Source organism: Channa argus, chromosome 4 (assembly GCF_033026475.1).
Source record: "Channa argus isolate prfri chromosome 4, Channa argus male v1.0, whole genome shotgun sequence".
Taxonomy (NCBI): Eukaryota; Metazoa; Chordata; class Actinopteri; order Anabantiformes; family Channidae; genus Channa; species Channa argus.
In genome coordinates this window covers 17,991,598-18,016,081 of record NC_090200.1, presented here as the reverse complement: position 1 = coordinate 18,016,081, position 24,484 = coordinate 17,991,598, and the positions used below count along the sequence as shown (strand labels likewise).

Here is a 24,484-nt window from a genome sequence, read left to right as displayed (position 1 = left end):
AAAAGGAGAGAGAGAGAGACAACAAAAGTTTGCCTCATGAGCACCAGCTACATTATCACAAAGCTTGGAAGCAGAAAATTGACTTGTTTAGTGGGTTTTAGGACCAACACACACAGAACAGCACATTTGTTAACTAAACAAGGTAAGTGCTGCTGGTTTGTTTAATAGGAACCAGTCCTTAGATCTACTACTTAACTTTATGAAACAACTAAGACATGTTAACTTGCCACCTCAACCTTATTCGAAGCAAACCCCCGTCCAGTGTTACCAGGGGAGCAGATTAACGGTTTATGTTTCTAAATGTCGACGAAAAAAAGGCTGGAGTGACGTGTTTGTGGACGTTAGTGACGTGTCTTTTCGGGTTGTCTTAGACAAGTCTGGCAACTCTTAAGCTGCTTTCTGCGTTGATAGTAAACGCTGAACAACACGTTTTTTAATTACTGTTTCCTGAAAGGGCGACAGCAACTATTTCACTTAGAAACTGATCAACTTTTCAGCAAGTGTCTGCCATTAACGTGGTTTTACGTTGGCTTTAGCGTTAGCTTCAGTAAACGTCCAGGTAACCTCGGCACAGTTTTGGGTTTAGCTAACTCATTGCTAACTTTGCTAATCAGGTTAGCGTTATATATTGTAAGCTAGCTAACCCAGGCGTTTAGCCGATTAGCCTCACCCCTGCTAACGTTTTATGTGCAGCATAATTTCCTAATTAGTGTTGTTTACTCGCCTGGTAATTTAGCGTGACCACAGCTGTAGCAGGAGTCTTTCTTTGACTATCGCTAGCTAACTTCAAGACGCTTCAAGTTGTTTTCCCAACTTCTTATAACAATTCTAAAATAGCATAATTTACAGAACAAAATCACATTAAAGTAAAACACAAAGCAACCATCCAGCAAGGCTCATACCGCCCAGGGAAGCTTATCATCTGTTATATGGGTTGCGTCAACATAGTTAATCCTTGCATATTTACTTTATTGCTGTGGTGTTCTGTCAATAGCAATTAAGGCTAAATGTTTAATTTGTTGTTTGCCAGCATCAGTTGCTTTAAGTTTAGTAATTGTGTCCTTGCCATATGTATTTTAACCTGTCCTACAGCTCTGTGACAACATGAACAGGTCTGCCTTGTTTTAGAAGTAGCAGCACACCCTATGCGAGCTTGTGTATTTTTCTTTGCACACTGTGTGCCTTTCACAGCCCTGTCATTTGACTTTTAGTGAAAGTGTTCTCTGTAGACTGCCGCTATTCAAAACACACCTCGTGTATTTGGGATATGGCCAATGAATTTACACCATATCAAAACCACATTGTAAAAGCTAAAGCAGCTCTCACGTGTTACAGGTAGAACAAGTTGTGACTATTAATTAGTCTGTGGAATATTTGATTCACCTTTGTTTTTATGGATTGAACACTTACTACTTATATCTTCTTAACATACAAGAAAGGAATCAAAGAAAAATATGGGAAAAAATCTATTTTGCAAACATTGTTAAACACTCTTTCCTGGTAATTGTTTTTGTTTTTCCCAGAGAGATGAGTCAGGAGGAGCAGGACATGCCTGCATACCTCAAAGATGAGCCATTAGCTACAGGTAAGTTTAGTTGCAAAGATCCTGTGACAGGGAAAATGTTTTAATAAGTGACTTTAAAAGATTACAACAAATACAGAGATGAAGGCATAATGGAGAAATCAGAAAGTCTTGACACTAAACTTGTTGTTTTAGAGTTAAAATGTAGAATAATGCCAGACTTATCCTTTTAAGATTATTTTCTGGGTAGGCCCAAACTAGGCAGGAAGGTCTGTGAATAGTTCAGGCAATATGGCAATGAAATCTTGAATCTAAAAGGTTATTTGTTGTTGCTATTTTTTAAACCAGAAAACAACAAGGATCATCCACAGACACAGCCCGGCATGTTCAGCAGGTTAGCGGGGGGCTTATATGGTGCCACCAAGGGGGCTTTAGGAGCAACAGTGGGTGGCGTGACCTGGATAGGAGGAAAGGGTCTAGATCTCACCAAGACAGCCGTCACCACCGTAGCATCTGTCCCTGCGATGGGAGTGGGGCTGGTTAAAGGAGGAGCGTGTGCTGTAGCTGGAGGAGTGACTGCTGTTGGCTCTGCAGTGGTCAGCAAAGTACCCATCGGAGGAGGCAAGAAGAAAGACAAGTCTGACTGATGGGGAGAAAAGGAAAGTGAACATACGTAGCAGGCTTCTATGAATTTTCAACTGTTTACTTGTTTGAGAGTTTGTGAGCAGGAAAAGAGCAAAAAGGACCCTAATGTTCAGTGTAAACAGCTTGGTGAGTTATTTTTTTTTTTGTTTTTGTTTTTTTTGTTTGTTTGTTATACTGTGTTGGTAAAACCACGTTCATACATTATGTGGCAAGTACCTAAAAAGCAACAATTATCAAAGACTCAAACGTTTTTTTTCTTAAATTACAACACACCTAACAGTTATCACAAGGGCTTTTCGATTGTTCAGATAAAATGTCAGTGCTTTATTTTGAGAATATGTTGCAATATTGTTTTCACCATGAGCTGGTTTTCACATTAGTTGACTTTTGTACCAGAGGAGAACAGGTGAGATATCAAATGCACTTAAACTTGCAAGACAATCTAATTACTGATGGTCTGTAACTGGCATAATGTGTTTCTTGGGGGGTTGGAAATTTTTAACTGTCAGCTGATGAAGATTTTGAAAGGGATCTGGAAATGTGTATGTATGATTAAATCACCTTAATGTTTAGTTGATTACCTTTGCTCACTCTTGAACAAAGAACAATCCAGTTAAAATTTTCCTTTTGAAACCACGTGGCCCTGGTTGTATTCTCAGCTCGGTGAAAAGCAACTTGTACTTTTTTATACAGAATCCAGTTTATTAAAGAAATATGAAATATGTCTGTATGAAAGTTGGTATTTTGATTGTTGATGAACTTTATTTCTAGTTATATTGTTATTGATTTACCACTCCTGTAGGAACTGAGTCCTAAGTTTGTGGAATCATATCGCATATACGCTGACTGGCCACTTCATTAGGTTAAACTTGTACAGTCTAATCCAATCAATACAGCAGCTTTGTTATGAATAATACTTATATGAGGTTGTAATTTCTCAGTTTTCTAAGTTGAAAGCCAGGAGATAATTCAGTTTGAGTTCATAGTGATTAATGGAGTCCTACTGAAGTGGATTATTAGGAGGTGGTTCCCTATTTAAAAAGGACGAGAGCACCATGCTGACCCTTTTTCTTCATAATATTAACACCACCTGTGTGTTTTAGATTTGTCTTTAAAGTAAATTTCTGTAAAGTAAGTGAATTGACAAATAATGCAACTAGAGAATAAATACAATTAAGGAAAGTAAGATCTTTTTACTACCCCCAAAATATTAAAATTGTAATTAATTGAAAGTATGCATAGTTGACAAAATTTTGCAGTGTTTGCTCTCTGAAACAGTGCAGTCGAATTACTCTTTTTTTTTTTTTTTTTTAAATTTACCATCAATCCTTTATATGTTTAAAATGCTAAATGTACTTAAAACTACAAATATGTATAAAATATATTTAAGAATCATAATGCTTGAAATAATTTTATAATGGTCAGTACGCCTGCTGTTCGAGGTCACACAAGGAAACCTTAAGATGAAATGAAATTTAGTCAGTTTTACATTAAGATAGAGTTTACAGGAAACATTTAGAAAAACAATTATGAACCCCACTTAGGTAAAAGCAAATTAACTATTACTACTTTTGATTTACTGTTTTTTCAGAATGCCATGAATGATTCGTATATAATCTAACCAGGTACAAACATGGTCAGCTTTCAGGGCATATTGTATCAGGGTTCTGCAAATAATACATTCTTTTGCTACTTTTCCTGACACACGATGGCGCACATGAGCTATTAGAGCAACTGTTCCCCCAGCTGTACTACAATAAACGTAAATTGAACAAAGAATTGGCAAAACAATACAAAAATATTTTGTTGCAGTACTTTTATAGCTGGGTGTCCACAAAAGTAAATATTTGTGAAATGAAATGACATAGGATGTCCAGACTAGAGGTGGGATCAGTTAGACAAATATGGACACTAGGGTGCAGAGGAAATTGGCTTAAGTCGATGACGATGGAACAAAGCATAATGAGGATCAATGTTTTTATTTCAATAAGTGATGACACATTAGCATGAGAGATATAAATATGACAGAAGTCCTTATCTACATACACAGGAGGAGCAATCTGAAAGGTGAGATGTGGCATTGTGTTGCTTTTGCAGGGCCTTTGTTTTAATTGTAACAACAACAAATCACCTGCTTATAGTGACTGTCCCTGAGATGCCATCAAGGGGCGCAACTTCAACCTCACATGAGGAAGACATCCTGTTCTTATTACACCAGTTATCATAATCAATGAAGAAATGGCAGTAAAACTAGTCATTATAAAGCCTTCTAATTACAGAGCTCATTATATGAGATCCCTTATACGAAGCAGGTTTTACTTATTACAGTTTATATACTACACTCATTTACTAGTGTTTGATGTAAATACTGTATTGGCCAATTAGCAACAACAGCGACTGTGGCCCAGGAGGTCAAGTGGTTGTCCACAGTCCCACATTTGGTGGTTTGATTCCCCGCTCCTTGAGACACATGTTGAAGTGTAAAACACTGAACCCCAACTTAGTTGCTCCCGGTGAGTGTTGGCCAGCTGCATAGCAGCTCCCCCATGGGTGTGTGATTGTGAGTGTGAATGAGAAGCAGTGTAAAGCGCTTTGGGTACCAACATGTTGAAAAGTACAGACCGTTTACCATTAACACCACCTGTTAATTTTAATATAAAATATAATGGTTTTATAAAAACTAATGAATGGTGACATATCACCATCAGAGGTCAAGCACCCCTCTGGTCATACAGTGTATAAATGGTAAATGGGTGCTTATTCAGCGCTTTTATTCAAAGCTTTACAATGTTACTTCTCAATAACACACACACACACACCGATGGCAGTAGCTACTATGCAAGGTGCTCACTTGAGCAACTTGCGGTTTGGTGGCTTGCTCAGGGACACTTCGATACATAGCCAGGACTGGGGATTGAGCCACTGACCCTGTGGTCTGGACAATTGCATTACCAACTGAGTTACAGCTGCCCCGAGCACCACTTTTATCAATATCTTGGTGATCTTTAACCCCTATGTTTTATTATCGGTACATGCTTTGCCATAATTACTATAATCAGTAGTGTTTGTTTTCTTAGTGAAGTACTTTTTTATATAGTACCTTAGTACCTTTAGTTGTCATGGAGGACAAGTGTCAGCATGGCCATTCTGAACAGTCTGCAGCTACACAGCACTATACACAGCAAAATGTGATACACTGTGTGCAGAGGTGGTAGAAGTACACTAACTCAATGATCCAGTAAAAGTTCAAGTATTGGTCTAAAAAATGTGTCTAGCAACCAGTACCACTTCAAATGTTTCACTTAATAAGACCACTAATGGTAATGTTACCCCGTTGCATTTAGTTTCTTTGCAGATGCAGATTCTTGATATGAAATATAATCAGCTCAAAACACTGATGTATTATTGAGATACCAGCTGTCATGAAAGGCTTCAAAGCAACCACATTTCTCAGCTGATATCCACACATTACTGCATGAATAATTATAATCAATTACTATCATATATAACATTCTAAAACAACTAAGAAGTATTGTTCCTTTTGGTACTGTACTTTCAGTATATTGGAATGGTAATACTTTGTACTTTTACTTAATCTGTATACAATAAGGAAACTAGGGAAATCTTTTTTTCTTTGGAGAGAATGACAGTCCTTTAAAAACGTACCTACCGAAGTAGCACTTAAGTAGCCAAGTTGATGATGCATCCTGAGTTTCTACCTCTGTCCCAGCTGCCCAACAGTGTGGAAAGTTGAGGCCTCCCAAATTTCAAGCTTCAGCGTGTGCTATATAATGTGTCTATACTATTCATGTGAATGCTCTGATAAGCCTTTTGGCAACTTTACAGTATTAGTTGTATAGTTGGAACAAGGGGATGAGAATGCGTGAATGCATTAACATATTCATCCATAATTGCAACTTTTGGGTCACAGAAACCTTTTAAAGGGCTTTGTGTCCTCAAACTTTGTGACCAAATGTTTATTTTGATAGTGCAATCAAACATACAATATTGATTTTTTTTCTTAAACTCTGTAACAAAGTTAAGTTCTTATATTTACTTCAGCTCTAATAAGTCTAAAAACATTTTTACTTTTTGACATATTGCAGTTGAAGTAATACTTATTGAGTTGCTTTAAATTCACTGCAAGAAAAACATCCTGTAAATGTTTGTTACAGCCAAAATACACCTGGAAGTCTAGGACAACCTTTCTAAATATGATTCTATATATTACTAAGTATTTGTACTGTACTGTACTGTAGCTGCTAGCTGTAGGCAACTAGCTGAGGCTAATGGTTAGGTCTGGTTAAGTCAAACATTTACACAGTTAACTTAAACAGATTTAGCACAAAAATAAAAAGATACATAAAACCAACTGTGCACATGTGTCTATATTTGTGTTTACATCATTATGTCAACATTAAGATATTAGTGGAATAATGTATGCAAATCTTAAGAATTAATTAGTCAAGTGAATAACAGCCGAGTCAAAGATCTTCAGTGTTCACATCTTTGAGGTTGTTTAGGCCAATGCTACACCTCTGTAGAGAAGACTGAGAGTTCTCACTTTAATTTTTAAAGTGAAAGGCTGTTATGTTTCCTATAATTGCAAGCCTTTTATACTGAAAGATGTTATGTTATGTTTTGAATCAATTCACAGATTACAGAAGGGACAATGTAATTTTTAAACTGGAATGCTGATTTTATGAATGTCTATAAAATCGGCAAAGCTTTGCAAAGCTTGGTTTGTTTAATGACTTGATGGCCTGGCCAAACAGTAGGATGTCCTCCCAGGGCCACAGCGGAGGGACTGTAACTCTAACTGACCAAATATGTGAAAAAAAATCAATTTCATAATTTTTTAAAAAAGTATCTTTTAAAAAAAGTAATTTTCAGAATACAGTTGGGTGCAAGAGTTTGCATCCTCTTTTTTTCTTAAAAAAAAGAGGATGTGAAGTTTTGCACTCAACTTTGCTTCATAGATTTATGTTTAGTACACATACGATATCCGGTTATGCATTTTGTATTACCTACAAACTTGTGTATGAAGATACGATAAATTGAAACATGTGTTATTACTACTTTTTGCAAACGTAATTATGTTTTTCTCAATATTTCCTTTTTTGTAAACTCACTGCTGTGGACATTTATTAATTATTATAAGCTTTGTAGATATTATATTTTGTATCGCTTGTCTACGCTTGGTACATTCACTGTTTACAGCCTAATAAGCTGACATGGAGTTTAAATGAAAATATAAAATTTTAAACTAAATATTTCAATAGAATACAATAGAATTAAAATTGTAATTATTTTACATATTTTATTATTAAGTGCCCTTATATAGTTTAGTATTAATACCAGCAGTAAATAACAACAGTACATGTTTATTCCAATGACACTGATTTCCCAAATGTATCATATATTAATGCGCTATATGGTTTCAATCCACACTAAGAATGAATAAGCACTCACTCTTTTCAAGTACTGTTTTAAAACCACCAGGTTTAGGTACATACATTTATGAAATCCCATGCAATCACATGCATTCCAATCCAATAATACATACATACTGTCTTTGTGAAGTTTAATTCATTTTTTAAATTCATTTTAAATGTAAATTTTGTTGAGATTGTTGATTGATTGATTTACATATGTTATTAATGTTGTAGTTTGAAACCCTAACACAAAGCGCTGTGGATCTAAAACAAAATAATTTAAACACGTTTTGCAATGCAAACTACAGTTAAAGTCCACACCTCTGTAACACAGAACACATAAAATATGCAAACACAATCTATTAAGAGTAATATCTTTTATAGATCATAGCCAGTTTATTACAAACATGACTTTGAGGATTGTTCTGTATTATCTTTGGCTTTGGAAACATTACAAATAAGTATGTTACATTGTAATTTTTTTCATAGCACAAATACCTGAATTATGCTAATGTTACAAATGTTTTACCGAATGTTCTCAACCAAATTATTGAGCTTGACCTTCTGTGCTGTTTGCTGCTCAGGGACCCCCATGATCACAGGTCCAATAGAAGCCACAACCTTTGGCTCAGTGTTCTTCTTGTCTGCAGCCTTGGCATCTCTCTCTATACAAAGACATTGAAGCACAGTCAGATTTAAGGAGAAACTCCTATTGTGTTCTGCAGATTTTGGATTTCTCACTTACTTTTCCTGCCGCATGATGGCTCACATGAGCTGCCTGGTGCAGCAGTGCACACAGCTGTACTACAGTGAATGTACACCTGAACATAGAAAACAGTGTTGGTAGAATAATACAAAAATGTTTTGTTGGAGTTGTTGCTTATCTGATGTATTTATTACATTTTCCTTCAAGTGTGCTAGTGAGGTGGGATCCACAAAAGTAAACATCTGGAAAACGAAACGCCTGTAGTGAGTTGGGAAGTCCAGATGAGAAGAGGGACCAGTTGGGACCAATGAGGACAAGTAGCGATCATCCTTATATGGACACCTGAAGGGAGAGCAAGGGATTAGTTTAAGGTAGTGACAATAAGATAAAACGGATCATGATCTATCTATCTATCTACCTATCTATCTATCTATCTATCTATCTATCTATCTATCTATCTATCTATCTATCTATCTATCTATCTATCTATCTATCTATCTATCTATCTATCTATCTATCTATCTATCTATCTATCTATCTATCTATCTATCTATCTATCTATCTATCTATCTATCCATCTATCTATCTATCTATCTATCTATCTATCTATCTGGCTTTAAATATTTTGTTTACATATATTTTGAGCAGGGCTGCCTGGTTTCTAGGATCTAAGCATCAAAACTAAGGTCAGACTATACATTTCTATACACACTATACAAGATTATAATGAAATTATATTCTACTGTTTTCCCAGTGAGCAGACCTAAGTCAGGTGTAAATGTAAAGTTGAACTGGACACTTTAGTTACCCATCTACCAGAATGTCCCACTGAGGCAGACTGTGGGGAGTAGGACTTGTGGTTGTCCAACAGTGACCAAGCGTTAGGATTAGGTTGGGATCAGTCTTTCCAGTGAGGTGAACCTCCACATACACAGGGTCTCTCAGTACTTTGGTTACAGGATAGTTAGTATAGAAGGAGTTGTAGGCCACATCCACTGTGAGAGAACAGTTGTCAGTTAATATGGCAGCCAACATAATTATAAACACAACAATGGTGCCAGGTTGACAGACACTTACATTCATTACAGCCCTTTGTTTGGCATTGACCGTTAGCCAATCTTAGTTCCACTGTAATGGGTCCCAGAGCTGCAACTGGTAAAGGAGGATCTTGTAATGGTAACACTTGTGCAACCACACTTTTAACAGAAGTGCCAATGTACCTACACTGGAAAATCAATCTGAAAAGAGAAACATGATGTTGCATTTCTTATTTTCAGAATTTTTATTTACTCACTTACATCTTGTAGACAATGTAAAGATAGATTATCTACTGATAATAGCTGTCCCTGGTGATGGCTCCAAGGGGTCCAACTCCCACTTCATATGAGGAAGACATCCTGTTCTCATAAATTATAACACCAGGCTGTTCCTAAAAAAGGAAAAAACAAAACAAAACAATGGCAGGTGAGATAAAAATCTCTCAAACTTGTCTTAATTGGTTGAAAAGTACAGAAAATCACAGTCTTACTGTAACTGTGGTGCCACAGGCAGTAACAGGAAATTGGTAGATGGCAAATTTTGAATTAGAGTCAACACTTGTACAGCCTTGACTGTTTCCCAACAGTGAGATTGACTGGAGGTCAATCTTTGGCAGAGTGGCATCTTTAGCTATTACCACAATGAACTGGGCATCTTTGGTGCACTGAACCGTCACTGGTGACACAAAAACATTGTTAAATTGAATTGTTAGATATTACGAAAATAATGTAAGAACAAGTTGTGAGGATTCAAGGATTTACTCAGGGTGAACTAGCCTCATGTATGGAAACATACAATTTAATGTAACAACATTTTACTGTACTATTTTGATTGGTATAATTTTATGAGTTTAGAAAAGGATTTGTTTTATCTACTAAAGACACAATGCCATTTTTACACAATATAGGCAGGATCTTTCCTACATTACTCTTTGGAAAACAATAACAGCCAAAACCCTACCTGCTGTTCCATAATAGCACTGATGGCCATCAAAGCAGCAACTAATAGCATTACATGCAGCAGCAGTGATACCCGCAAGTCCACATGGGACTCTCTGACCGTGTGCCACATCACAACTTTGAATAGGATGTTGAGTAGCAGGGGGAGGGAAAGTGACAGGAACCTGGGGCAATGTAGGTTTTTGCGGTTGTTGTGGCAGTTTGGGAGGAACCGTTGCAGGCAGAGTAGTTGGGCCCTTGGGTTTATGAGGAAATGTAGGAATCCTTGGTGGCCGATGAGTTGGCCAGTGAAGATGTGATGGAAGATTTGGAGGCCATTGAGGAGATATCGGAACATTTGGTGGAAGTTGGTTTGGTGGCCAATGAGCAACGACTGGTGGAGGTACATTAGGGTGCCCTTGCGAAGGAGTCATTGGAGGCAGAGTGGCTGTGACCTGCGGCTTCTGAGGAAGTATAGGAATGTTTGGTACAGGTTGAACCTTTGGTGGCCGTTGAGGAGGTATAGGAACATTTGGTGGATGTGGCTTCGGTGGCCAATGAGGAGATGTAGGAACATTTGGTGGAGGTAGGTTCGGCGGAGGAACATTTGGTGGATTTGGGTTCGGCGGAAAATGAGGAGATGGAGGAACATTTGGTGGATATGGTTTCGGCGGCCAATAAGGAGATGTAGGAACCTTTGGTGGAGATGGATGGAATGGCAATTGAGGATCTTGAGGCTTACTAGGTTTTTGTGGTAGAGGTGGGACCTTTGCTGCTCCAGGATATGGAAACAAAGGAGGTGCATTATGTGCCGCTTGAAGAGGTGGCTCAGGTGGATATCCTGGTGGAAACCATTGTTCCTCTGAACCCAGATCTGGTTGAGGTTGATTGGTCCTTGGCATCTGTGCAGAGTTAAAAAAGTGCTGGGCTTCTACCTCGGTCCCAACTAAGCAGCCCAGCAGTGTGAGTGACACTAAAGAGGTGGCACTCCAGAGTTCTCCCATGACTTCTCAGCAGTTTGACCTGGACCCTACCCAAGTGTACCATGCGTGTGCTGCCACATTTATATGTGAGGACTAGACCTGATAGAATTAATGTTTTATAAACTCCACCTATAAAGCCAAATAACCACCAATCAGGGCTGCCCATCTTTCAACAACAACGTTAAAACTGCAGTGTACATTATGTAATCTCTTCTGCATTATTCATGTGAATGATCTGAAAAGCCCTTGGCAACTTCACAAGACAAACGGAATGGTTTGTACAAGGTGCTGATACATGTGTCCTATCTGGTGGAATTAGGAACAACTTGACATTACAAGTATTTATTTGCAAGTCCAACATGTGGGTCACAAAAACCTTTTTGAAGGTCTTTATGGCCCTCAATCTTGATTTGTCACCATATGTTTACTTTGCAAGTGCACAATGTACAGGACTTGATATGGTTTAGTTAGCACTTGTCTTTGTTTTTACCCAGGTTTTGCAATAATATGCCAAAGTGCTCTTCAATGTTTTGACTTGCTATAATAGACTGGTAATTGCAGTAGCAGAGAGTTTGCGTTGAAAGTCTTTTTCTGAGCCATATTACTGAGAGGATTACCGAACCTCAAATATGCTACTTGATGAATTTCACAATGTAAGTTAATGGAGACAATTTAAGCAACCGATCAAATTCTGGCGAACCTAAGGTCTCATCCAATTGTGATTGCACCTGCCAGTTGTAGTTAGGCCTTTCAAAACAAACCTCTCCAATTATTGCTTCTTGAAGGAATCTATGTTAATTATTTACCAAAAAAATAAATAAAAAATCTTGAACCAAAATATTACACAATATAAAGTTCCTTGTGTCCAAAATAAACCCAGTACACAAGCACCTTTTTGGACACTTTGACCCAGACTCAGTTATAACTGTTTTATCTGGTCTTTGCAACTAGCCCACTAAGATGTTTTAAATCAAACCATTTTTAAATGACATTTTACGTATGTTTTCTTTCTTCAGAAGTCTACTTCAAAAAAGTTGCCTACAGTTGCTGTATAAACTTTACTAAATATTACGGCACAGAACATTCTCCTTAGTTGGTTTCTCAGAACACATATAAAACTTTGGTATGGGAGACTCTTAAGCTTATTTCCCCAAATTAACCATGTTTATGGGTATCACATTGGAAGAATGTGATACCTGTTCTTTACACCTATAAAATAATTTGGTACCTAATTGCCTATTTTGAAGTGTCCAAATGGCCACTTCGGCAGCTGGCTGACAAAATCTTAAACAAACAAATCAGAATGTTTTTTTCCCCATCCTTGATTCTCTATTTGTTCAACCTTGTGGCTTTGATTCCATCGTGTTTCGTGTTACAAAGGCACATAAGTGGCATACTTGCGGTTAAAACGGAGTCATTTCATTTTTTTGCTCCCGGGATATGACCAAGAAAGAGTGGAAAACTACATGAGCACAAGCAAAAAAACAAAAACCTGTCACCTGCCAGTGATTACAATATGACATCAATCATAATTGCAATATGTCATCAACATGTGAGTGTAAAATTACTTTTGCTTTGTCCCACAAACATGTCCTGAAATTCACAATTGAAAAAAATAAATGACATAGGCAATCAATATAATCAGTGTAATTCCACTGTCACCTGTCTCAATCAACAATCTATATATATATATAAATTATTTTGTACAAAGTTCTTACAAGGTTAAATAAAGTGTTATTTTAAATTTCTTTGTTTATTCCTTCAATATTGTTTATGTACTCATTATTTTATGACGGGTTTGTTTTTACTTATGTGTATTTCATAATAATATACAATATCTTGTTGCCAGACTGCTGATCTCTTTGTTACTAGATGTTTGAAGTCAGGGCTTTTACTATATTTGACTGAATATTTTTTCATTGTATTCAACTAAAGAATCTGAAATCTTGTACTGCTCCGTTTTATTTTGAACGCCACAGATTTACTTGGGGTGGATTTACCTTTAAGGAGCACAAGCTCGGTGGCCTACATTTCCCACATTACCCAGCGGTATAATTCTCTGAGAATCATAACAGAGGTGTCGAAGAAATGTGCGACTCAGATTAATGGGCTGATGTCGCGAACTATCTTACCGGCGGACATGTCTCTATCATCCACAGAGAGCCCACACACGAGCAGCCGCAGGAGGAGACCGGCTGAACATCCCGAAGGTGGGCCCCTGAAGCTAATTTTTAGCCTGTGAGCAACACAAATCTTTATTTATATCAAGCCGACAGTGTTCTTCCTAGTAAAATAGATTACTGTAAACAGTGGATGTTGTGCCAATGACAGCTGGTATGGACAAGTGGCTGCATGCGGGACACACACTCAGGTCTTAGTGGTTGACCCAGGTTCGTGTGTACATGCTGGTTACATGGTGGCTCCCCAAACCTGAGTGGACCACGTTATTAGTTAGATAAAGTTAGGGTAAGTCTTCAGGAAATGAATGCCAGTCAATAGAAAACACCCAAATGGCACTAATAACAACAAACGTGAGTGTGTGTGTTTGTGTGTGTGTGTCTGCGCGAGCACGCATACGATCTTGTGACGCTGGAATTCAAATGTTTAGACATCCTTCAGGTGTCCAAACTATAAGGCTACTGCTTAGACATATTCAGACAATGCAGATTAAGAGGTTGGACACTTCTATTGTATGTGCTTTACATTGCCTGGACGTTTTATACACCCTACCCATGGACCTTATTATTAGTAGTTAATTACCTGATGGATTAGTGTAATAATTGTTTCATTGCTATGCCAGATTTTCAGCATCATTATGTCTCAGCAGCATTTTCTGAATTTATGTTCTAAGTACTTGCATTTATGTCTGTTCTCACCTCAAAAACAATGAACGAATTAGCTGTCTTTCTTGATATGTATGACTTTTTTATCCCAAGGTGTTGAAATGTTTCACAAAAATTATGAAGTCCATTCGTCCTGTGAGTGTGGAATTAAATAAATTTTTTCAGTACACCATCACTAACACTATCATCAACACTGCATATTACAGGAAACAAAGTGCTAAAAAGAAAGAGGAAACAAACCTAAAAGTTTGTTGAGTGTTTCAACTACTAAAAAAGAGGAAGTTGTGCAAGATCATGCTTACTTTGTCAGTATCTGGAGAATTATTGTGGTGTCTTGGTCGAGACAATGTCTGCATACAAATGAATGAATGACCTGAGGCAGTTTTTAACCTTAATTGCAACCATGCCTCTGGTGTCCCTCCAGAACAAATCCAGCTGTTGTTAGAGGCAGTAATTGCTTCGAAGAGAGAAACACTTTTTGTCCATACTCAACATATGCACTCAGTCGGGTATAATGTTCAGTCCTGCTGTGGCGGAGGGGACAATACTTGTGCCAAAAAAATACCCTTTTCTACTTAAAGTACTGTGCAGGGCTGATGGGCTGGACTGTACAGTCCCATTAATTTTTTACTGACATAGACGAGCAACACATCAATAAGCTTGGATGTTGTTCTCAAGTCAGAGTCTTGTTTGATAGCAGTGGTGATAGTGATTTGCAGTGTTTTTTGTAATTTCTTAGATGCCTGCTGCCACCTATAAATGTTAATGATGTTAAAATAAAACTTTCATCATGTTAGAAATAAAACAGCTGATTGTGTGATTGATTAACTGCCTAAAAGATCTTCTGGTTCAAACACAATGTCTGTCTCTTTAGTATGTTAAAATCTAAAAGTCATTGTACAGTCACTGCTGTACAGAAATGATAAAGTACATTACGAATGGCCTGATGATTAAACCTACATTAACATAATAACCCTATGATTTGTGTTTTTAGTACACAGTAGTCTCAGCACGTGCAGTATGTATGTACTTTCTGTGGGATGCCTATGTAAACTGCTACCTGTATAAATTCTATCATCGTGATGACTAATCATCATCTTCTTCTACCATTTAAACGTGTTTTACTTATGACTGAATAATTAGCTCCCTGCTTGGTGCTGCAGATCTCCAATGGGAGCATGATATGCAGGCAGGTTACAAACATGACCAGACCCATGATCAACTGTGTGGGGGTCAACAATTCAATTCATCAGACAGCTGTGTTCCATCTACGCATAACTTAATATGTCCTGCACATACATGTGGGTACTGGATACGAGCTCATTTAGATTTTTCTTTCAATAGCAATACCTACGTATGTTTTTGGTGAGTCTTACTTGTCATTTTGTTACTTGTTATTTGAGGTTTGAGTCATAATGTCTGTGATGACACCTGGGAGGACATTCAAAGCAAGCGAACGATCAGAGCAGAGAACGAAGTAGAAGCCAACAAACTGGTTAACAACTACAGGGTAAGAAATCTGAAGGTGTTCTGCCCCAAATTGAAGTAGGTAAAGTTCAACAGGGGTGGCAACATCAACATTTAATTTGTGTGACTCAGTTTGGTTTTAGAAAATGGAAGAGCCATGTAACAGCCCGTCCCTTAGAAGACAGGTCAGAGGTCGTGAAGGAGCTCTACTCTGAACTGAACATCATCAAGCCAGAGTCAGGTACAGTTGTTCACCTTATGTAGTGTTTAAGCTATATGCTGATAAATAATTATGGCTTATTACAGTGTGGGCCTCATTTTCTAAGACAGGGTTTATATTTGTACCTAACATTTTTAACAAGTAATTGCTGACATTTGAGAACACTATGATTTATAATTTAAGATCGTCATTTAGGTCATAAATGAGCCTTTTTACTAACTACGAAAAAATGTACTGTTAATCTTTGTTTTTTAACCTTTGTGTTAACCTGGTTATTTGTTTAAGGTGTAATCACCCAGCATCATCATTTACATGAATTACATAAAGACAGCTTATTAATGTTGCAGCTGAACACCTTGTCACACTTGCAGTAATGTTGTTTTGTTTGATTGCCAGGTCGCCTCATTACATGTGGAAATGTAGCGTATGTGCTTCTCTTTGGTTGGTGGGTCTCTCTGGTATATTTCCTGGTCGGCATACTTATGTTCATCACTGTCACTGGTGTACCCTATGGTAGGTGAGACAACCAGCAGAAGGTCTTTCCCTTTAATTATTCGATTTTCTCTCACTTATTGGTTCCCTCCTCTCTCTCTCTCTTTTCAGGCAAGCTTTGCTGGAAGTTGTCCTTCTACTTCCTGTGGCCGTTTGGCAACACGATCCACAAGGTATTGTTGGGATTGGAATAGCTCACATTTCTTTTTTATCAGTGACTGCAATAAGGTAGATGCACAATACTTTGTGTCGTTTCCTTATTTTCTCACAGACATGTGGTCATGAAAGCAGAAGTCTTATTTTTCTGAATAACACACAAATCTAGAACACTGCAGGCCATATGCTGCAACCTGTTATATCAGTACACTTTTGTAGATGCTTTAGATGTTTCAGTTTAAGTTATTTTTTCACTTCCACTTCTTGGAAAACTGTGACAACGTTTCTTGTATTTCTTGATTATAGTCTTCACAGTTATTACTGGTATCTCTAAACTTTTCACATCCATCTTAACTTTATAGGGTTTTATAGTGAGGACTTCTTACTTTTAGTGAGGACTTTTTTTCCTCATTCCACTGTTGTTGTTACTCTCAGCAAACTGCTTGCGACTGCACCTGTAGATCTAACCAGAAAAATTTAAAGAGCAAGCAAATTTAACACACATGATGCCACTCATTAAGCATTAAGTGTTAACAATTCTTTTTTAAAGATCAAACACCTGGTTTTACATGTTAAGCTAAGTACCTAGAGGGTTTATCACAGGGAATGCATATTTCTGCACTGATGTGATTTTGTTATTATTTCCCCTTTCTTATTAATACACTCCTTTACCAGTTATGTTACTTGTGATGATGAAGGAAAATTTGTAGTAGCTGAATGTATATTAAATATTATGTTCATGAATTATTATTTTTTTTTTTACAATTTTATAAGAAAGGGGCTATAATTTCTGTAAGATACAGGCTAGGGGTGCAAATAATAATTTGCATTCCAACTAATCTGTGGAACAACCAACCATCATGTCAGATTGTGTTCTGATATGTTTTTTTAAAGATTGTCTCTATTAACGACCTTTAAGCCTTGTGTTACTTATAGTTTATGTGTATTATTTTTGTGTTTTATTATTTATACAATGTGTATATAAAAGTACCTAAATGGAGTTGGTAACATTGTTATGATTTTAGCAAAAAAGAAAGAATGACTATGTTATATGTAATAATAGAAATTAAGCCTCATGCAAGAACATTTTATTTAGTTTTTTCAGTTACCCATGGGATTTATTAAGCTCTCTCACTGCAGGAACTAGTTTTTCATTTCAGACTAATGACTGACACTTGTGTATGTGGAGCTGTGCTTCCAAGAGATTTTATTATTACCATGATTGGCAACTCTAAAATTGCCATATAAGGCTGCCTGCTCCACTTTCCAAAATTTCTGTGTAAATTTACTGTGAATAATCAAAGAAAGAAAAAAAAACACTACAAATTCAGTCAGATAATAAAAGTCAGAAAAGTCAAAGTCAGACAATAACAACAGAAGACTCAAAACTATTAAAGTATTTTAATAGATCTACATCTTTCAGTTATGTGATCAAAGCAGTGATGTGACAGAAATAAATAGGGAACGGTTCAGGCTGCAAGAAATTACAACAGTGTATGTGTATTTAATTAAATAACTTTCTATGTCACTCCAAATTGGATCAGATGAATTCACTGTTATTTTGAAGTCAAGTGTATTCCCCCCCCACAAAGAAGTCTCTGTTTATGACCAGTTAATTAACGTGAACATTGCATCAAGGGAAAATCGGTTTTTATGAGTGGTTCTTGCATGAGGCCCATTGTTCTTTCTTTCCCCTGGTTGCATTTATCCAGATTGGAAATACATTGAGGAGATGTTGTGAGCATGCACCAGATTGTGAGTGCAACACCAACAGTGAAGAGGAAAACTCACCAGTTCTGCTGCCTTCACCTACAGAGGCACTCGTCCCAGAGATGCCAGGACAACCTCAGCATACTCCCTACTGGGTAACTTTACACATTTAAAGAAATTCCAATACAGTGCCTTGCAAAAGTATTAATACCCTTTTCCACATTTTGTAACCTTTCAACCACGAATGTAAATTTATTTTATTGGGATTTTACATGATCATCTGTGAACAGCAATTTCCAAGTCTTGCCACAGATTCTCAATGGACTTTGACTGGGTCATTATAACACATGTATATGCTTTGATCTAAACCATTTCATTGTAGCTCTGGCTGTATGTTTAAGGTTGTTGTCCTGCTGGAAGGTAAGCCTCTGTCCCAGTCTCAAGTCTTTTGCAGACTAATAGATTATCTTCCAAGATTGCTCTGTATTATGCTACATCCATCTTCCCATCAACTCTGACCAACTTCCCTGTGTGTGTTTAGGGTGATGTGAAGTGTTAGGATTCCACCACACATTTTGGTCTCATCCGACCAGAGCACCTTCTTTTACATGTTTGCTATGTGAGATGTTCAAAGCTTGCAATATTTTTTATATCCTAACCCTGGTTTAAACTTCTCCACAACTTTATCCTTGACCTGTCTGGTGTGTTTCTTGGACTTCATGATGCTGTTTGTTCACTAATGTTCTCTAACAAACCTCTGAGGGCTTCACAGAACAGGTGTATTTATCCTGAGATGAAATTACACACAGGTGGAGTCGATTTATTAATTAGATGACTTCTGAAGACAACTCCTGTTCCACTGGAGCTAATTTTAGTTAGAGGTATCAGAGTAAAGGGGCTGAATATAAATGCACACCACACTTTTCAGATATTTATTTGTATTAGATTTTAAAAAGCCCTTTTATCATTTTCCTTTCACTTCACAATTATGTGCCAATTTGTGTTGGTCTATCATTTAAAATCCCATTAAAAAACATTTACATTTGTAGTTGTAACGTGACAAAACGTAAAAAAGTTCAAGGGGTATGAATACTTTTGAAAGGCACTATTTATGTGATGGTTACATATTGTAACCCTAGCTTCTATGACTATGTTCCTCACCCTCTGGCTGCAGCATAATGACTCAATCCCAGAACACATGGCGCCAAATAAACCGCTCTGGGATTGGGTAATTATGCTACAACCGAAAAGCAACATAGGAATAGAACATAAATGCACACCACTGTACAATGAGTATGTTTTCATCTACATGGAAATCAAGCATTGGTTATACAGTAAATGATTTTGTTCTCTTTTTGGGTAGCATCGTTACTCCACCTACGTGTGGCTGCTGCTGGGATATCCTCCTCTAGTAATCATCCACTTCTTGGCCTGCTTCTTATCCTGGATCCTTGTTGTTACCATCCCTGTATCCAAGATGAATGCACGGACACTGGGTGTCATTCTTCTCTTACCTCCTGAGGATGTTTCTGTTTCCATCTGCTCACAGAGGAAGGCAAGACAGAGAATTAGTCTTTACCAGGAGATGAACCTGGATAAATAAGTCAGCTTTAGCTTGATGCTCATGTACCATGTGTATTTCTTTACCTGACCCTCAGCATCAAGGCAGTGAGACCAAAGCACTGCTCTGCTGCTACCATGCAGCAAACTGGTACTACTACAAATACACCGTTGATGGGATTAACGTGTTTGCTGTCAATATCCTTTAAGTATTATATGTAAAGTGTGTGTTAGTGTGCATCATATGAAGACCTGTTACCATCTTTGACCCAACCCCCCGCAGACCTCCTCCCTCTTGTAATAATAGCCCTGGTGATTGGATACATTGACAGAGAAAACCAGTTCGCCAGCTCTGAAGTGAAGTTCGCCATAGCAATCTGCTCCATCATACCTCTGTCTTATTACATTGGTATGGGCATCGCCAGGTAAGCTCTGCTAGTCATAATGTCAAAATACACCTGTTAAGTGACTATGCAATAAACAGTAAACCTTTTGATTTTATCACAGATTTTTCTTAATTTTGGTCATATTTGCATTTGCAGTATCTCAGCCCAGAGTAACTTTGCTGTGGGTGCGGTGGTGAATGCCAGCTTTGGCTCTATCACAGAGTTGACCTTTTACATCACAGCCCTGCTCAGAGGACACAAGGCAGGCAGCCAATGTCTGCAGGAGGTCGTAAAAGCAGCTTTGACTGGCACGTTGCTTGGATGCATCCTCTTTATTCCTGTGAGACACTAAATGAGAAGTGTTGTTTACATTAAGTGTCTTTTGAAGTATTTTGAGGTTAACAAATGAGTTGAGTGCATTTTTTCTTAATAAGCATAACAAATTTTTTTCATGTTGCAAATAAGTTTTATGATCTTGTATTTATCTTTATTGGCAAATAGTTACATTGTTGGTGCGTCACTGCCACTAACTGTTGATCAGCAGCACAAATAAAAAAATTCCTCAACGTATTGTGACTCAAATTTCCCACAGGCTTTATTTGGTATAGTGAAATTATCATTTCAAATGTGAAAAAAATTGAATGTGTACAATCTGAAAAAAATTCATGCTTTGTCTTCCTCTCAGGGCATCTGTATGATAATCGGTGGTCTGAAACACAGGGAGCAGAGATTCAACAGTCGATCTACAGGAGTGAGCTCTGCCTTGCTTTTCATCTCTGTGGGAGGCAAGTTTCCAAAACTTGGCATGCTATCATCCCATCTATATTTTTTGAAGTGCCAAGTAGTAGATGTAAAGGTTTTAACAGTTGCACCACCTGCAGGCAATTCGTACAGCTACAGTTCTTAATGTAAAACCTTAAATGGTTTCATAAATTTTAGGAGAGATTACATGCAATATTTGGAGATGAAATTATGCTCTGGATATATTGTCAGGGACAGAACCAACTGCCTGACTAAAATTGAAAATCAACTACAATAAAAGATTGACCAGAATACATTATACCCTTAACTGTCAACGGCAGGTGTGTTTGCCCCCACAATGTTCTCCAAGGCTTATGGGAACCTGGTGTGTGATGCGTGCACCAATTCCACTGGAGGCAACAGCAGCGGAACATTTATCTGCCACAACTGCCACTATGATCTGGTCAGGACTGTCAGCAGCCATATAATTAGCAATATATGACCTTCATGCATGGTATTATGTATAATGTGATTTTTGTTTGCTTTCTATAACAGAATAATGGTACACTGTTCCAAAGACATGTTGAGTAAGGAATTATTTTCATATTTATTCTGACTGTTACATATTATGACTGTAGATTGGTGTGGATCTTACAGGGTACTTTTTCCAATAACTTACATTATAATATGACAATCACTTGCAGAAACTTGAAACATGCTAATGTTAATGTAATCTACCTGTAATTTCACAATAGTCAATGTGCTGTCAACTGAGGCTTATTGTTGTGCCATTAAATAGGCTTTGGTATCTTAGAGTTCACCATTGTGCCCGTGTTTGCTTCATTTGTTCCAGCCTCAGATTATTTCCAATTAATTTTCAAAATTGTCAGTGCTGTCAGTTGCATTACCAATGAAAATAATTGCAAGATTGACATTATATGCAATGGTGGTTCCTCTCGATGTTGTTTGAGGGATCAGTTGAAATTATTATCAGCCAGAGCGGTGATAAGTCTAGCAACAAACTAAGAAAAATGTATGGGTTGGAAGATAGGTACAGTAGGTACTTGGAAAAAAATTATCATGTGGACCTTTGTATACACTAACTGTATGCTTGTCTCCCCATTTATTATGTCTCTGTTGGTAGACCTTTAGTGTACTCGGTCTCTGCCCTACTGCCAGTTGCCTACATCATTGGTCTGATATTTACACTTAAGACACACTCGCACATTTACAACATCCATGTTGAAGAAGGACAGGGTATGAATCACTCATGAATCACATTTAACACATAATTGAACCCTGCAATATCGCACTATGAGCTATTGAACAGTCAGGGTTAATTTGTCTTAACTTATATAATTTTTTTATGCATGTTACTGTGCAGTGACTAGCAGCCATGGAGCAGTAGTGCACTGGTCGCGGTGGAGGTCTCTGGTCATCCTCATAATGGCCACTGTGCTCACATCTGCCTGTGCCGATCTTGTCACTGAACACATCCAGCCCATACTGAGCCAACCCAACATCTCGCTGGTCAGAGAGAAGTTTGGTGTTGTAGTAAAACACTATAATAACATTACAATGCATGTTTATAACATGCATTATACTGTTAGAAACTAATGAAGTATGCCTAGCAAGTTTTTCATGTAGTGTTTTTGTCCAGCCATGCTAACTTATTACTATCTGCAGTACTTCATTGGTGTGACAGTTCTCGCAATGGTTCCTGAGATTCCAGAGATTGTTAATGGCGTCCAGTTTGCACTACAAAACAACATCAGTCTTAGGTAAACCATTTGTTAATAAAAAGGTGTTACACCAATTTAAAAGCTATATCTGTATCTAAATCATCTCAACTTTTTTTTTCAGCTTGGAGGTGGGAAGCTGTATTGCTGTGCAGGTCTGCATGCTACAGATTCCAATACTGGTCTTTTTTAATGCTTTCTACGTAAGAGACCCTTCTTTACATATATCTCCTCTATAAATTCCAAATGTTTCTGTAATCAAACACCTTCTGCTTTGCCTAGGATGTGGGATTTGTGCTGTTATTCAGTGACGTGCACCTGTGGGCCAGCATCTTCAGTGTGATTCTAGTCAATTATATCTTTATGGATGGCAAGTCTGATTATTTTCAGGGTAAGCTTAGACATTAAGATTTTTACAGTGTAACTTGTGTGTAAACCATATTACAAAATCTTTGTCACTGATTGATTGTAAATTATATTTGGTCTACTTTGTGGTTATATCAGTGTCATATTGTAGGCAGGGACTGTTAAAAAAGTCCCTTTGCTGATTCATAAGCCTTGTTGGATGAAACCTGCAAGACAAATAAAGCAAATTAAGGTGTAGAATATGTGATTAGAATATGTGAATTTGGTTATTGCATTTACTTCTGAAGTCTGTGTTCAGTGTTCTCACTGTAAAGGCTTCATCTAGGAGGGCAGTTTAATCATTTTGTGGATAGTTTAAGTGTGCCTGGAATAATGTAGCTATTTTGTTAAAATAACATCAATGAGTTATGGTAATAAATGTCACATCTGACCCACTGACTTACTCAAATACTCGATTTTTTCTGTTGTCTTGTTTTTCTCAGGTACAGCTCTTGTGGTTGTGTACCTCATCCTTTTAGCTGTCTATTACTTTGCTCCATCTCCAGCAGGCTGTTGAATTGAGCATGGATCTGGGATTTTTTCACCCTGGTTATATTTTATATCAAGTTTGTTTTATTGGATATGCAAACATGATTATAACTAAATGATCATCTGGTAATCATGAAGTGCACTTTTTTTTTGGAGTGTGATGTTTAGCACTCATAAGCAGTACAATATTTTAATACATTGTGGTTGAAAGTTACATAGAACCACAGTATGTTATGTAGTGTTAATGCTTGTAAACTGCTTATAAATTCTAACCAGGGTGACAAACTGTTAGTTATTTTGTCTGTGAAGTCATTTTCTAAATTATACAGGTAACAAAGCTTGAAAACTAATGTCAGGTAGATACTTTGTGACTACACAATCACTCCAAATATTGTAAAATGTACAGTCTGTAAGCTACTAGAGAGAATATGCAGAATAATAAGAGAATGCATTTGCAATAATGTACATTTTTAAGGTACTGTTGTAATCCATTTGTACGCACAAAAATGTTAAAAATTGTAAAAGTGTCTTTGAAGTCAATGAAATAATGTCATTTTGAATTAAACACTTGTGCCCTATAGTTCAAGAGAGTAAATACAATATTTGTCAATGCTACATTCTGGAAAAAAAAGCTGCCTTTGTTTTTATTGTTTCTATAGACATGAATAACAAAACATAATGTACATTGCAGCCATAACTGCCTCTGAGGACACATTTGCCTTTTTGCTTTGTAAAGTAACATGCACCCTACCTGACATGCAAAGAAGATAATTTAACTTTCATCAACTGCAATATAATGCAAATATAATGCAAACATGAACCTTTTAATCTTAAGCTATTTGGTACTTTTGCTCAGTCTAAACACAAGGTCTGTAAGAACATGATTATTCAAAAAAGTGATGTTTTTTTTTAAAGGCCATTATCATGCAATAACTTTTGAATGAATTTGATTATGTTTGTATGATATTAGCCTAAAGTAAAACAAAATGCAGCTGATACCTGCTATTTA

General features: G+C 37.2%; 3 protein-coding genes across 7 annotated transcripts; 2 read left to right on the top strand and 1 right to left on the bottom strand.

Annotated features, from left to right (window-relative positions):
* The first annotated feature begins 12 nt into the window (after nt 1-12).
* tmem263 (transmembrane protein 263) lies at nt 13-2,891 on the top strand. Of its 2 annotated transcripts, none has more exons than XM_067500065.1 (3): nt 13-142; nt 1,524-1,585; nt 1,871-2,891. In XM_067500065.1, exons 2-3 carry the CDS (start codon nt 1,528-1,530, stop codon nt 2,167-2,169), a joined length of 357 nt encoding a protein of 118 aa, XP_067356166.1. In that variant the 5' UTR covers nt 13-142; nt 1,524-1,527; the 3' UTR covers nt 2,170-2,891. The 2 variants fall into 2 exon arrangements, with proteins under 2 accessions (XP_067356166.1, XP_067356167.1); XM_067500066.1 differs by lacking the exon at nt 13-142 and adding an exon at nt 182-559.
* Nucleotides 2,892-7,521: 4,630 nt separating this feature from the next.
* LOC137126282 (zona pellucida sperm-binding protein 4-like) lies at nt 7,522-11,330 on the bottom strand. The gene is made up of 8 exons (XM_067502873.1): nt 10,307-11,330; nt 9,837-10,021; nt 9,640-9,737; nt 9,386-9,546; nt 9,117-9,303; nt 8,503-8,650; nt 8,348-8,423; nt 7,522-8,267 (listed from the first exon to the last, which is right to left on the bottom strand). Exons 1-8 carry the CDS (start codon nt 11,286-11,288, stop codon nt 8,128-8,130), a joined length of 1,977 nt encoding a protein of 658 aa, XP_067358974.1. The 5' UTR covers nt 11,289-11,330; the 3' UTR covers nt 7,522-8,127.
* A 1,936-nt stretch (nt 11,331-13,266) lies between these two features.
* Nucleotides 13,267-24,053, top strand: LOC137125844 (uncharacterized). 4 transcript variants are annotated; one of them, XM_067501959.1, is made up of 20 exons: nt 13,268-13,477; nt 15,274-15,411; nt 15,514-15,620; nt 15,710-15,818; nt 16,194-16,310; nt 16,401-16,462; nt 18,158-18,310; nt 19,519-19,710; nt 19,814-19,914; nt 20,000-20,140; nt 20,258-20,441; nt 20,787-20,886; nt 21,184-21,305; nt 21,398-21,429; nt 21,987-22,099; nt 22,227-22,372; nt 22,529-22,623; nt 22,706-22,784; nt 22,864-22,972; nt 23,430-24,053. In XM_067501959.1, exons 1-20 carry the CDS (start codon nt 13,381-13,383, stop codon nt 23,501-23,503), a joined length of 2,271 nt encoding a protein of 756 aa, XP_067358060.1. In that variant the 5' UTR covers nt 13,268-13,380; the 3' UTR covers nt 23,504-24,053. The 4 variants fall into 4 exon arrangements, with proteins under 4 accessions (XP_067358063.1, XP_067358060.1, XP_067358062.1 ...); XM_067501960.1 differs by having other exon boundaries at nt 13,374-13,505; XM_067501961.1 differs by lacking the exon at nt 15,274-15,411.
* The last annotated feature ends 431 nt before the right edge of the window (nt 24,054-24,484 follow it).